Source organism: Pseudorasbora parva, chromosome 4 (assembly GCF_024679245.1).
Source record: "Pseudorasbora parva isolate DD20220531a chromosome 4, ASM2467924v1, whole genome shotgun sequence".
Taxonomy (NCBI): domain Eukaryota; kingdom Metazoa; phylum Chordata; class Actinopteri; order Cypriniformes; family Gobionidae; genus Pseudorasbora; species Pseudorasbora parva.
The window spans coordinates 52,110,149-52,124,630 of record NC_090175.1 but is presented as its reverse complement, the minus strand read 5'-3'; the positions used below and the strand labels follow the sequence as shown (position 1 = coordinate 52,124,630).

The 14,482-nt window shown below is 40.7% G+C and overlaps 1 protein-coding gene across 2 annotated transcripts in view; it reads right to left on the bottom strand.

Annotated features, from left to right (window-relative positions):
• fn1b (fibronectin 1b) overlaps window positions 1-14,482 on the bottom strand; it is a 33,564-nt gene that overhangs the window by 1,931 nt on the left and 17,151 nt on the right. Inside the window, exons 17-43 of one of the 2 annotated variants that reach the window (XM_067442213.1) lie at window positions 14,168-14,257; window positions 13,850-14,044; window positions 11,720-11,998; window positions 11,306-11,569; window positions 11,130-11,224; window positions 10,511-10,679; window positions 10,332-10,418; window positions 9,622-9,813; window positions 7,354-7,542; window positions 7,131-7,220; window positions 6,766-7,032; window positions 6,563-6,679; window positions 6,299-6,472; window positions 6,039-6,194; window positions 5,795-5,908; window positions 5,275-5,574; window positions 4,555-4,742; window positions 4,337-4,424; window positions 4,059-4,250; window positions 3,693-3,782; window positions 3,380-3,568; window positions 3,183-3,272; window positions 1,912-2,411; window positions 1,686-1,824; window positions 1,427-1,588; window positions 1,214-1,339; window positions 1,022-1,128 (exon numbers count right to left, since the gene is read on the bottom strand). In XM_067442213.1, the coding sequence (XP_067298314.1) occupies window positions 1,022-1,128; window positions 1,214-1,339; window positions 1,427-1,588; window positions 1,686-1,824; window positions 1,912-2,411; window positions 3,183-3,272; window positions 3,380-3,568; window positions 3,693-3,782; window positions 4,059-4,250; window positions 4,337-4,424; window positions 4,555-4,742; window positions 5,275-5,574; window positions 5,795-5,908; window positions 6,039-6,194; window positions 6,299-6,472; window positions 6,563-6,679; window positions 6,766-7,032; window positions 7,131-7,220; window positions 7,354-7,542; window positions 9,622-9,813; window positions 10,332-10,418; window positions 10,511-10,679; window positions 11,130-11,224; window positions 11,306-11,569; window positions 11,720-11,998; window positions 13,850-14,044; window positions 14,168-14,257 (4,649 nt within the window). The remainder of the gene's footprint in view (window positions 1-1,021; window positions 1,129-1,213; window positions 1,340-1,426; window positions 1,589-1,685; window positions 1,825-1,911; window positions 2,412-3,182; window positions 3,273-3,379; window positions 3,569-3,692; window positions 3,783-4,058; window positions 4,251-4,336; window positions 4,425-4,554; window positions 4,743-5,274; window positions 5,575-5,794; window positions 5,909-6,038; window positions 6,195-6,298; window positions 6,473-6,562; window positions 6,680-6,765; window positions 7,033-7,130; window positions 7,221-7,353; window positions 7,543-9,621; window positions 9,814-10,331; window positions 10,419-10,510; window positions 10,680-11,129; window positions 11,225-11,305; window positions 11,570-11,719; window positions 11,999-13,849; window positions 14,045-14,167; window positions 14,258-14,482) is intronic. The other variant, XM_067442214.1, reaches the window with a different exon arrangement.

Genomic DNA, 14,482 nt, shown 5'->3' with positions numbered 1-14,482 from the left:
TAACTTTTCAACCTTCATAATATATTTATTAAGACTCTTGTGATGATAAATCAACTTACAATAGGTTAAATGACACGTCTGCCATAGCTTGATGGGGTCTGTATCGTTTTTAATCGTACTTTTAAACTTCGGGTTTTGGGTAGTAACCCGAGAACAAAAAGAACTACAACATTCGACAGCTTTACGGCATATACGTCACTTACACCAACACCCACACTTCCTTAAATTCAGACGTGCGAGCCCAACTTTGTTCGTCGGATAATATAGTCATGTCCGAAGCAGTAGAGACAAATAAGAAAGAAAAGGTTTTGTTGGAGGAAAGCAATAAGAGGAAACGAAAAAGTGATGGGATTAAAGGCAGGACGAGGATCAGCATTGGACCAGCGTTTGCTCGTCGGCGTGAGCTGGAGGAGGCGTGCCCGACCGATGCTGTCCTGCTTGTTATGGTGATTACCTACCACGCAAACATTGAAAGTATCATATAGATTCTGTAAAACAGTAACCAATAGACTACTATAATAACGCTGGCTTGTAAATGTGAGCATCGTGATTATTTGGCGTTTGAAAAAAATAAAACCCATGAAATTATATTCATATGACATGCTGAAACATATGCCACTGACTGTACCTGGGATGAAGACATTTCACACGCGACGCCGAAGAACACCTGCATGTGAACAACTCCTGCAGTGTTCAGGGGAACTGTTAGTGCTGCACCAACCCGCGGGGACGCTTTTATGAAGTTATTTGGCCCGCACCGCACCACTGTATATATTTTTACAACCCGCCCCGCACCCGCGACCATTAAATAGACATACGGGGTCCGCGGGTTGAGAAGACCCGCGCATTACTAGTTCAGGGCTATCAGGGTTGTCATGTCAACAAATGCATGCGCGATGGCATCCCCTGTTGTAGGATGACAGAGCTTACAACAGTAGTTGAGGACATTATTTTTTCCAAACTGTAGGGGGACCCCGAGAGCAAAAGTTACGAAGTGCTGCTTTAAATTGTGTGTTCATACCTGCTGTCCTCCATAGCACGTGCAAGTGCAGATGGCTCCCAAGTATTCCTTCTGCCATTGGTTTCCGACCTGGTACATCTTTCCGTCATCATAACATGTAGACTCATCTATGACGAAATGGAAGAAATTTTAATCCCACTGCTTGGAGCTGAAGAAACCTGACTACACAGTCTTTTAAGAAGGAGGACTTACGTGGTTCACACTTGAACTCCCCTTTACCATTGCCCAGGCAAGTGCAGCTCATCAAGTGCCCGTTTTCTGCCCGTCGCTCCCACTTTTCACCAATGCGGTAGTTGTTTCCACTATCGTGACACCATTCTGTGTAAAAACAGGCATTCAGGGTCATATGCTCTTGATAGACTGGATTGCCTACAGGTAAGCAGCTTTAGGTGTTCCATTACTCACTGGAAGAGTCACATCTGAAATGTCCACTTCCCAGGCCAAGACATCTGCACCAGAGTTTGAAGCCAGTCTCAGACATGCGCTCCCATTCCTCTCCAACATCATGGGAAGTGGCTGTGAAGGTGTCATAACATGAGTCCTTGCTGGATGAAGCATCTCCTGGAACTGTTGGTTTCATGGGGAATGAAATAAAGAAACATTAAGGCATAATCAGCATGTGCAGTTTTAAATGTTCAACATAATTCATAGCTCCTTTCTCGACCTGTGTTTCCAGCGGTGATGATTTCCTCCAAGATTTTGTGTTTGAGGGCTCCTTTCAAGGCCTCCACAATGACATTATAAGAGGCACCAGATGTGAGACCAATAAGGGTGGCGCTTGTGGATGTTCCTGGGAGACGCATCTGCAAAACAAGAAAAGGTCAATCTTAAGAACAAAGGGTGATAAAGAAATTTGAGGACCTTCCTGTTCATCCTTTCTAGGTCCTTACCTGGAACATCTTCTCATCTTCATGGGTAATGGGCTGACAGGACACCAGGTAACCGGAACTCTGCTGATAGGGCTGCCATGAGATGGTGGTCTGGGTCTGGGCCTCCTGCGGTCTTCCTGTATTGTCCTCTGAAAAACGAAACGGAAGGCCATCGCCAGGCCTTTCACTAACCTGAATAATCTGAGGTACACGACCCCCATCGGGTCCCACCTTGGGGATGTATACAAGGGTCTCCCCAACTTGAGGCACATAAGGCTGGGGTCGGGGTTTGTTAGGTTGAGGTTGAGGTTGAGGTTGAGGTTGACGATGTTGAGGTTGGTAGCCTCTGTTGGGTTGATTGGGCTGATTATTGAATTCTGTGTACTCCACGTGCTGCCCATGTGCATCAGGTGATTCATTCCCAGTAGGACCCACTACATGAACTCTGTTGTCAGGCTCGGGTACATCCAGCTTGTCTGGGCCACCATGGGTAGGCAGGCTGGGCAGTTCAGAAGTCAGCTCTGGGCGGGAAAAAGGTGTTAAAAGCAAAGCAGCAGGTAAAGAGGCAGCCAGAGTTGCATCTACCAGCCTTTAAGGCATTAAATGTTCAGTCAAGTAATGCTTGCTGACATAACTTTAAAGGGGAGTTGGTCCAAGTATTTTCTCAAACCAACGTTTTGCAATTAAACAGTGAGGAAGAAGTGCGTGATTTGATATACCAACCAAATGAGTTTAAATATCAAAACAAAGATACTTTGCATCACACTTGGTTTGGATAAGGTATAAGGTTAAGATTCAGTTCAAAGAATACACTTCTCCTCAGAGTGAAAATATTGGTGAAAGTGAGATAAAATACACAGTATGGACCAGCCCTTTAAACACTGATCAAGGTTTTTGATCATAGTAGTCAATTTAGGGAACACTTCGCTTGAAACAACAAGGCAGTGATAAGCTTGCAAGTGTGTCAATTAAGCAACAATAAATGCAATTTACCTTCATTTTGCATTTCAATTCTAAATGCATTTCATCATTAAAAGGCTAAGCACTGCAACTAAGAAAACTGATGACTTAGCCAAGAATATTTTACTAGCTAAAGGCAAGCGAGTGCAATATCAAAGCTTTTATAAAATACAGTGTTGGCTAGTTTAACAAAATGTGCTGTACCATTCGTCAACAAAGCATAATGGAGTACACCTTGTGTATCAATATGTGCATTAACAATTTACATTTTTCAGTAACCAGACATTTATATCCAAAGATATGAAAATGTTTTTATATGAGCTAATACTTACGAGTTATGGCCTTGCCAACCAGTGGTGCACTCCTCTGAGTATGCATTAGGGCAATGATCTTAATGATGTATTCGGTGCCTGGTTTCAGACCTGAAATTAAGATATGATAATATGGTCACACAGCTAATTATAAATTTTGTTTTTTAACAAATTTGGATACCACACATGGGTATAACGTGATGCAGTCTGGGTCTTACCAGTGATGGTGGCATAGTTCTGGCTAGCGGTAGGACCTGGTTTAAGCTCACGAGGTGCACCACCTGATTCTTCATAAGTAATGTAATATCCTGTAATCTGTGTTGGAGGGGCTTGCCAAGTAAACGACATGGAATTGGGGGTCAGGGAGGTGAACTGAAGGTTGGTAGGAGACTGAACAGCTGGCCGAACTGTGACGATACAGGGCAAAAATAATGTTCATAAAGGTAATTCAGGGAAATGTCAATCAATTTATTTTGAGAATTCATGCATTAGCATTACTCTTCCCACAAGGACAAATTTGCTTTATTGTACCTGTGGTTACAGCCAATGTGAATGGAGGGCTTCGACTATTTCCATTCAGGGTATACATGTTGACCACATACGTGACACCTGGCTGCAAACCTTAAGTATAAAATCAAATTCTTTCAAAAAACAGCAATATTCCCAAACATGGGTTTATTCAAACCAATCACGATGCAACATTTACAAAAATAACTAAGTTAACCCTAGATTTTAGACACTACCATAATGGTAATATCATGGTATTCTTTGAAGTAAATTATAAGAAGAAGTTCCTAATTCCAGGTTCAGTTTACTCATTGAGTTGACAGTGGTTAACAATTAATGTTGAAACTGATGGGCTATAAAGTGTTACTTGGATAATGCACAGTAGCTTACCATTGACAACATATATTCTTTGGTCAGAAGGAATAGTTTTTCTTAAGGTGGGGTATTCTCCATTTTTGGGTGTCGCTTCAATAAGGAAACCTGATATTGGCTCATTATTGACGACGCGCCATGTAACAGTGAATGAGGTGTCTTTCACATCAGTGATACGGACTCTGCGAGGAGGGGTTATATCTGTGGAGCCAAAAAGATTATAGCTTCCATTTAATACAGGATGCTGATACTAAAAATCATTCTACTATAATCCATATTATGGAAAACCCACTTACTGTCTGCGGTGGAGGTTTCTCCAGTGAGTGGAGAACTGCTCTCTGAACCCCTCAGTGCGTAGACATGCACATCATAAGCGGTGGCCACCTGGAAGTAAACCAATGTGTCAAACATCCTATATTTATAACCGTTTTTTGGAGCATTTTGAGCATTGTCCCTGGAATTAAATTGTACTTTTTTAATGTATTTGTAAAGTGCAAAAAGGTAGACATATTACCATAAGCCCAGGCACTAAGACTTGTGTAGAGTCAGGTGAAACATTCATTTCTTTGGCTGTGGAAAACTGGTTTTTCGGAGACACCACCACACGGTAGCCAGAAAGTCTGCCACTGGGTGCCTGCCATGCCACAATAAAGGAAGATGGACTGATGTCTAAGAACTGGATATTGGTTGGAGCTGGAACAGCTGAGAAAGGTGAAAGGACAAAAAGCAGATCAGATCTCCCATAACACACAACCAGAGGTGGACAGTAACTAAGTACATTTACTTGAGTACTGTACTTAAGTACAATTTTGACTACATTTGAAAGACAAATATTGTACTTTTTACTCCACTACATTTCTATCAAGGTCCTCAAAGTATAAAGTCATTTTTGTAGCAGCTTTGAAAATCAGTGGATGATTTTTTTTGTCTTCTTTAAAAGGTGTTTGGGTTTTTGCAGAAAGCCTATCGTGAATCCTTCTTGTAGGGTGAAGTTAAATGATTTCCCAGCAATTTTGTTTTTGTTTTTTTACAGATTTATAGTTTATGATGGAAGAAAAATGGAAGAAGGCTGCTGTCAAAATACAAATTTTGTTGATTTTTCATTTTAAAACAATTATAAAATAATGCTCTGACAAGTATTCAAGTAATGAAGTTGTGTACTTTGTCCACCTCTGCACTCAACCCCATTAGCTGACTTGCTTGAACAGTTAAGCTGAATTACAATATTCCATACCAGTGGGCTGAGTCTCCTCATGGTTAGTGTACTGACTGCCCTCAAGGGTACGGACTGGGTTACGTCCTTTCATGGGAATTACTTTAACGGTGTACATGGTTCCTGGACGTAGACCCTGGAGAACCACACTGTTATCACGACCACTTAGGGCTGGTTGGTACTCTCGTTCTCCCTCCTCTGGACTAGAGTACAGAACCCTGTAGGAGGTCACTCCTGGAATCCTTGGCACATCCCATGTCACAAGCATGGAGGTGGAGTCCACATCAGAGAAGGTCAGGTCTCTTGGATGCTGCAAATTTGCTGGAGATTTGGAAGAGGAGCATAAAGGTAGTATTTATAGGGTGGTTTGGCATAGTTGCCGGAAGGATGCTGGTTTGAGTCCCGTAAGGAACAAGCCATGAACCACTGACCCCTTGAGCAAGACACACAACTCCAGGTTGTCCCAGTAGGACAAGTTAGAGTTACAAGTTATTTCAAATTTTAGAAAGTTCAATAGGTTAAAAGATATAAAAACACTAACCTGTTGTAGCTTTGTGGACCACTGGGGTGCTCTCTCCTTCCCGGCTGACGGCAATCACATTAATTGTATACTCCACTGTGGGTACCAAGCCACTGATGGTCATTTCAGTACGGTCTAAAAAGTCAGATACAGAATAGCTATAATAACAAGGCCAAGTACTGTACTAATTCTTCTTACTCAGCTTCGAGGCCATGAGAAAGGAATCAACTATTGATAAAAGGTTAAAGAGTGAGGGATGTCTCACCAGGGCCAACCAGCTCAGAGAATGTAGGACCTTGGCCACCCTTGGGTGTCCCTGTTACTCTATACCCTGTGATGGGACCTCTGGCTGGGCTCCAGCGGACAGTCAAGGTATTGTCTTGAATATCCGTAACATCTAAATCTGATGGGGATGGAACATCTGAGAATGGAGAAAAGGATAAATACAATAAATAAAGTCACATGAAAGTTGTGGTAAGCTAATAGGCAGAAACCATAATAAATACAAATGACATGAGCACTTACTTTCACCTGCAGTCCTGTGTGTGATGATGACTGGTGTGCTTGAGGCTGGGCTGTCCCCTCTGCCTGTCACAGCATACAGCGTGATGGTGTAATCGGTGTTCGGCCGCAGGCCCTGGATGGTAGCAGTGGACTGTGTTCCTGGAACAGTGAACTCTCTGGGTTCATCTCTTTCCCCTGGGAGTCAATGAGAACGAATTGACTGCATTTACAAGTTCAAGTAAACTGCTGCAACACCACAAGCTCACTTTAAACCATTTGTCATACCGGTTTCGCCATGTGTGATCTTGTAGTAGCGTACAGTGACTGCAGGGGCGTCCCAGGAGATGGTGATGCTAGTAGGAGTGGAGGACGTCACAGCCAGGTCAGTGGGAGCGTCAGAGACTACAGGAGGAAACAAGAGTCACATCATTCTACCTCACAAAGATAAAAAATAAATAAATAATAATAATAGTTTTCTAACTTCTCACCTGTTGCTTGTGTTCCAGTAAGGGGTAGACTTTCTGTATTGCTGCTGACAGCGTAAATATAGACATCGTACTCTGTCTCGGGGGCCAGGTTCACCAATGTGAAGTAATTTCTTGTCGGGGAAAGCCTCTCATCTTTAGGGCGCCCATTTTTTGTTGGCTGATAGCGTAGGCGGTAACCCGTAATGACGGCACGTGGAGCCATCCAGTGCACGGTAAATGAGTTGGTGGAGACATCAGAGAAGTCCAGATTTGTCGGGGAGTCCAGTTCTGTGAGGATGAGGAGAAAAAGATTAAGTGGAGGATCTGACAGACATGAACAGAGAGTGGTAAGAAAACGAAAACATTTCTTATTTTCAAATACATACTTGTTTTCTGAATTCCAGTTACAGGTTCACTCTCTTTGTCATCATACACGCACACTACTTTCACCAGATACTCTGTGTTTGGCAGCAAATCTGAATCAAGAAAAAATATGAATCAGCAGGTGAAATGAGTTTGGACTGTAAGATGCGCATGGAACCGACTTTCTTGTTATTTGTTTGCTAAAGGGTGAAATAAAGAACTTTGAAAGCATTAGTAAACTCTTACTCTGGAGGATGAAGCTGTTGGTGCCACCTCCTACATTGACTTCCTGAGTGTCATCATCATTGTTTGTGGGATGGTAGCGGATGACAAAACGACTAATTTCGGACGGCTGAACAGAAGGTGCGGTCCATGACACATGCATGAAGTCTGAGCCCACCTCAGGAAAGTACAAGTTTGTGGGGGCTAGAACAGCTAAACAAGAGGAAATTGAGAGAATAAAGTCATAAAACTTACTAACTTTGTCAGCATGGATTGAAATGTGTCTACTAAAAATACATTTCAAATAATACTATATTTGCTAGAAAAAAGTTTTTTCTTATTAACATTGAACAGGAATACAATGGAAGACAAACAGCAAGACAAACAAGATAAACTACCTAGGGAAAGCAAATGCAAAGATATTCTTAAAAATAAGAAAAGTATTCTGATGTAAGAATATTATTGATTCAAAGAGGTACTCTGAGATTGGGCTACCGAGGAAATAATGGAAGGACGTGGTCTGAGCAAATGATGTTCAGGGAAGAGGGTCTTGGCCTCTCTTTTACGCCCATATTTTCCATTCCTTTCCTACTTCTTTTACTCGCACCCTCCGAAAAGAAATAATAAGCCTATGTGGGATAATTCACCAGTTTGGGTCTGCTGTGTGATCACCGAGGGCACGCTCTCCGCTTCATCTGTAATGGCTGACACACTGATTTCATAATTGATCCCTGGCTCCAGTCCATGGATAGTGTAATAGCTGACGGAGGAGTTCACCATGTCCTCCAAAATAGGAAAATTCTGGCCGGCCGTTACAACTGTTATATGGTATCCAATAACCGCTGGGTAATTTAATGGGGTCCATCTAATTCCGATTGTGGTATCCGTGAAATCAACAAAGCTGAGATCACCCACCTTGGGCACATCTTTAATCGGTTTACAAAGTTGCATTCATTGGGAAGGGAGAGACAAGACAAGACAAGACAATACAAGATAAGACAAGACACACAAGAAGCAATGACAATGAATAATTAAGACAAGCAGCAAATTACTGTTCTCATGCCATCAATGCTAACAAATGCTAAAAGCTAATTCATTCAGAAGACATGCACATAATACTAATAAGGTCAAATAAACAGGATTTGAATTAGACATACTACAAAAAAGATGTCAAGCATACTTAAAAAATATATAAATCAAGCTCCAACTTTTCACTGCCTGTCAACTGCAATAGATATTTTCAAACATGTATAATTAAAAGTGAAGCAGCCATGCTTGTTGAGAATTACACAATTATTTTCATGATGCACAAACAGAATAAATAATTCTAATGACTCGTATTACTGGATTTTCTTAGATATTAATAGCTCTATATTAAAAGCAGCTGTCTCTGTGGATATGTACGGGGTGCATGTGATGCATCTAAAAGGATCTGCAGGAGGCACCAGAGGGGTTACATTGGTGCCGTGACCTGGATGGGAGTGAAGTTTAAGAGGGTGAGTATAACCCTGGGAGAGCTGTGCAGGTAAACCTCACTCCCCTGATCCCAAGTGGCGTGCAAGAGACTCCTTGTTAGTGCACCCACCTCCCATGCCGGAGATGATGGTTTCTGCTCTGAGTGGGGCAAGTAGGACCGAAGGGGTTACATGAGGAGTGAGCCATTAGTTATCGCCATTGTGGCTTTGAGCATTAACTGATGGAAAGAACATGGTGGTTTGGTTTCCACATAACATCTCGCAGGAATAGCATGCCCTTTGTTGAGATGTGCTTGTTGTTCCTCTTCAGTGCTTGGTCATTTCTTTAATAACGTCTTCTTAGCTTTTTATTGAACAGTAGTAAAGTTGCTGTCTGTTTCTTTGTTAGGTTTAATACCTGATATTTTTTATAAGGATAGGTGTATAGCTAGATGACATTTAATTGTTCATTATTGACACAATGCCTGGGTCTACTTATAGGCACTGACTGAATCCTAAGCAAAGAGCAACAAAAAAAAAAAAAAACAAGACCTATTGGTTTCACTCTTGACATTTTAGTAGCATACTTGCGATCAACTGTCTATTATGTATCAGATATTCTTTAAAAGCAGCAAATGGCAATAATGTATGCCAAATTGCTGTCAATGAGAACAACTCTCTTTACACCTGTTGAGGGGGCGATTTTACAAATCTACAATTCCATGATAATCAGGTGATTCTCTGGATCAGTCATGGGGGTTTTGATCCAGTAGAGCATGGCTTGAACTTACCTTTATTTATTTTATTTCTATAGTGTTCACTATAAATGGGGACTTACCATGTGTAATGGTGGTTGAGACAGGTTCACTCTCTAGGTGGTTTTTAACAGTGTAGACACTGACGTTGTATTCAACTCCAGGACTCAGGTTGTCAAGGGTACATGAGGTTTCTTGCCCTTGAACAAACTCCTCTTGAGTACTTCCACGCTGCCCATTGGTTGGAATGCATGTCACTCTATAGCCAGTTATATCTGACAGGATAAAGGGGATATTTCAAGTATACAAAAATAAAAACGGTCCCTTACAAAATAGTATTGTGACTATGGTTGAGGGACATAATAACATTTGATTATCATATTCATATACAATACCATAGGGTTAGGTTAATTATGTAGGTTTTCTAAAGAACACCATGGGCGTTGTTCAATAAACTATGGATTATGTCTTTTTTGGTAATGCAATTAAATAACAGGATAAAAAATAAATGCTAACAGACAATGCGTAGAGTTTAGCTTATACAAAACATTAAACACACTAAATGTAATAATAAACATGACAAACGAATAAAAAATAGGTTAACTGACAAAAAATAATTGGAGGGAAGATGACTGGAAGAACAGACAATTCCCAATGAGAAGTAATGGGACGAAATTAACATAAATATTTGCTAGTCGCATACACACAGCCTACACAGATGGCCAAGGTCTAATAGCATGTTTCAAAGAAAAGGTGAACAAGGATAAAAAGTGGGTGTATAGTCAATATTTACCCGGACTGTTGGTTCTGCTCCATCTGACATTGAGGTTACCGTTGACAGGGTTAGACACCACATTCAGGTCAGTTGGTGGGGATAGGGCTATTGTGACAGAGCAAATAGACATTTAGTCCAACATTAGAAAATGTGCATACTAGGTTGAGCCCTACTATATAGATTCATCTGTAACTTACATGTCACAACTTTATTTGTGATAGGTTTGCCACGCTTATGCCCATTAAACATGGGCTGCAAGCTATAGGTATACTCCGATCCTGGAGTCAGACCGGAAAAGTTAATAGTGCCATCCCCAGAGGTCACTTCTCTGAGAGTCTCACCACCTTGGCTGGGCATCACAGACATCTGAGAGAAGGATACATATTCTTAAGACAGGGAGTCAAAGTTAAAGCATCACAGGAAACTAAATAAGTAGATAATGTAGATGCAACACCTGCTGGATAAACCTAGCTTAAACTGGTCAAGCTGGTATTTGGTAGCTGTTCTAAGTTGGTCTACCAGCTTAAACTGTTCACTCGGTTTTCCATCTATGATCATGTACTAGCTTGTACTGGCTGGTAGTCATATAAACCAGCTACCATAAGAAGATGGATTTTCCAGCAAGGAATGGAAACACTTTAAAGAAAGGTAGGTGATATATTTCCACAACTCCTAAATGTGCAATATAAAAACTTCATAACGTTCCATCCGATATATAACATTTACAATATAGCCACATTCGTTTCATCTGTTTTACACAACAAAATGCTATTGTAACAACCAGTAAATTGATATAATAAAATGAATTGTTTATACCCTGTAGCTGAATCGTGCTACAGGGATCCAGGTAATGATGATGGCCGTGTCGGTGACATCAGTGGTGAATCGAGGAGCATTACCCGTAGGCTGAGCTGGGGAACAAAAGCAAAAGAGGATATTTAAAACGAGCACTCCTCTGAGAGCACTATCACTCATGAGGAAAGGTTACGCACTTGTTCTGAAGGCATCGGTGACTCCCTCGCTGAGTGTGTTCCCTTGTTCTGTGTGCAGAGTGACTCTGTACTCTGTATCAGGCTGAAGTCCATTGAGCTTGTATTGAGACTCGTCGCCAGGGATCTTCAGCTGTTTGGGGACCGAGTTGCCGATGCTGATGAACAGTCGATACCCTGTGACCTGAGCTCTAGGGACAGACCAGACGACCATAGCGCTGTCATCAGTGATATCAGTGAAGCGCAGGTCAGTAGGGGCATCAGGCTCTGAGGAAAGCCAATGTTGAATTGTTTACATAGGAAATGCAGTGAAAACTTTGACCTAGATGGTCTGTATGACATAAACATAACTATAAACAGATTTTGTATCTTTTGTTAGTTGTAATGCTCAAAGACACACATATCAATGTAACTCACTCGTAGATTTCTCCCCAACCAAAGGTTCACTCTCCACTCCTCCATTGACTGCATAAATATGGAAGCGGTAGAGTGTGCCAGGATGCAAGCGCGTGAGCTCGGCATAAGCGTTTTGCGTAACAGGAAGCTGAAGGGGTCTCTGAGTCCGGCCGTCTGTGCTTACAGGTGCAAAGGTCACGCGGTATCCTGAGACCTCGTTAGGAGGACCAGTCCAGGTGATGGTGATTTTGACATCGGTAACTTCATAAAACTGCAGGTCTGTGGGAGCTTGGACCTCCTCTGTTAATGAGGTGGAAAGCAAAATGTGATGTAAACACAAGAGCATTTTGGGCAAGCTATGATTAGGAGTCTTTTGAAATCCTAACCATAAGTATAGGCAAAACGTTATGATGATAAGTTTAACAAGTAACACTAAATATTTATTTCATTGGGAATGTCTATATCCCCTGCTGAAAAATTGCTGGTCACCAGCATAAGTTGTTTTGCATGCTTGGTCCTCGGCATGAGTGTTGAGAAGCAGGAGTGATGGCAAACCAGCAACACCAGCTTAGTTTTGCTTGAGAACAGCATGCTATTCTGGTCCAGCAGCTAAACCAGCACTATACAGGCTCAAACCACCATAAACCAGCCTGGACCATGTATTTCATGCTGGTTTATGCTGGATTATTCAGGAAGGTAATCAATGCATGGAGTTCAAAAAGAGTAGAGTTCTCCAAAATAAAAACAAGATCACACAAGACAGAAAATACTTTTCACAGTTTTCATAAGGAAGTGTGTGTTTGGTTAAAAAAGGTACTCAAAACTTCTTAATCCATCCTTATAAAGCTATTTTGGCTCTCTGACTAGGTACTAAATCTCTCAGCTCAGGCATTTTCTAGAGTGAGCTCTTAGCGCGAGAGAACTGGCAGACATCTTTACACGTGAGTGAGGAACTTGGGCACTTTCACTAGCTCAGAGAAACTGAGTAAATAAAGTTGTTTGAACTTGAATGCAGACATACTAGGAGTGTGTGGGTGTAAAACATTTTGATACAATCAGAGGTAAGAATACAAATGTTGAACTAAAATTAAACAGTAAAAAGCTATAAAAACTAAATAACAAATAAACTGGGAGCTGCAGCCTGCAAAATGTCTCAATATGTCCTCCTCTTTCACTTTCTATTGGGACCCAGAAAAAAAAAGTTTTTCGAATTTTGTACTTTTTCATGTCATTAGATTGTTTAGAGCATAAGAAACAAATGGACACATTATTTTTTTGGGAAAATTATATTGTATTCATTTGTTATAAGATGTCCTCTGTAGCTGACACCAGGACTCAATTGTTCAAAAAAATTAATAAAATGAAATTGCGTGTATAGGCAAAAACAATGGGATTTATTTTTAATTCACGAATACATGTTTAAGTTTCAGGATTTTTTTTAAAACAAACTTTTTTTAAAGATGATTCTGAGCTATGTTATAAAATATATATAACTGAATGCTTTGATATACCATCTTACTTTATGCAATATGTGAGTAAAATGGCCATACTTGGATTTTCCCATTCAATACAATGTATCGGTATATTGCATCTAATTTGCATATTATTGTGTTCTTGGTGCAACATGTACTGAAAAAAAGAAGTGTAATGATGTGAGTAATAATTGGCAAAATTTTCATAATAATATGTAATATTTCATAGGAATATTGTTATGTAATTTTATTCCCTATTTACTGTTTGTGTCTCCAAAATGCCTGATAAACATGATTTATGTCCTGGTGTCCTCTACAGTGGACATTTATGAAATCAATGTTGATTTATAACAAACAATTAGAAAATTAATCAGATTTAAATTATAATTACAAAATATTATCATATTTCCATAAGAGTGCTAAACATTAATGTCAGCCATTTTTAAAGACCAAGAAGTTGTTGTTGTCCTGGTGAAACCTCCAAACATTTGGTATCTGTGTAAAGCCCTGAATGTGCTCTTTACAGGACATCCTGACTCAAAACTGTGACGTGTGTGATGTCACAGAAACTCACTAAAATATAATGTCCACTACAGTGGACCAAAGTCTATTACTGGGTCCCAGGAGGATAACCATACAATAAAATAAGATCCCAAAAAAGGATATTCGGAACTCTTACCAGGCTGTTGCTCTCCGGTGGTGCTGACCTGTAGGACCAAAGGCACACTCTCCAAGTTGTCTTCCAGTGAGTAAATACTGACATTGTATGACAAGCCAGGTCGAAGGTCACTCAGTGTCACAAATGTTTGAGTCTCCGGGAGGGTGAGCTCAGTACTGCTGCCCTCAACTGAGGGTGTGTACACCACACGATAGCCTGCACACACACATTACATGAACAATATTTGAATGCCTATTCCACATTCCTGAACATGATCAGCAGACATACCAAAAAGCCAACATTAGCTTTGATATATGAATTGTACTCAAATTTACTCACCAGTTATAGGTGCTTGGGGTTTGGACCATCTTATCATGATGGATGTATCCTGGACATTTGAGACCTCATAATTGGTTGGAGCATCAGGTGCTGTGAATAGACAAATGGTTACTTAATGTGAAATTACCAATCTAATGACTGCCTTCTGGTGGTTGGATGGTAAATCTGTAAATGTAGTACGTGTGGCAACCCATTCTTAGTATCAAACCAAGAACAGAATTTGAGCAACTAAATCACATCAGTAATTAACTTTTTGCTCTGCAAACGCTTGTGAAAAACACCTAAACAATAAAATAGTTTAATTAAATAATGCAC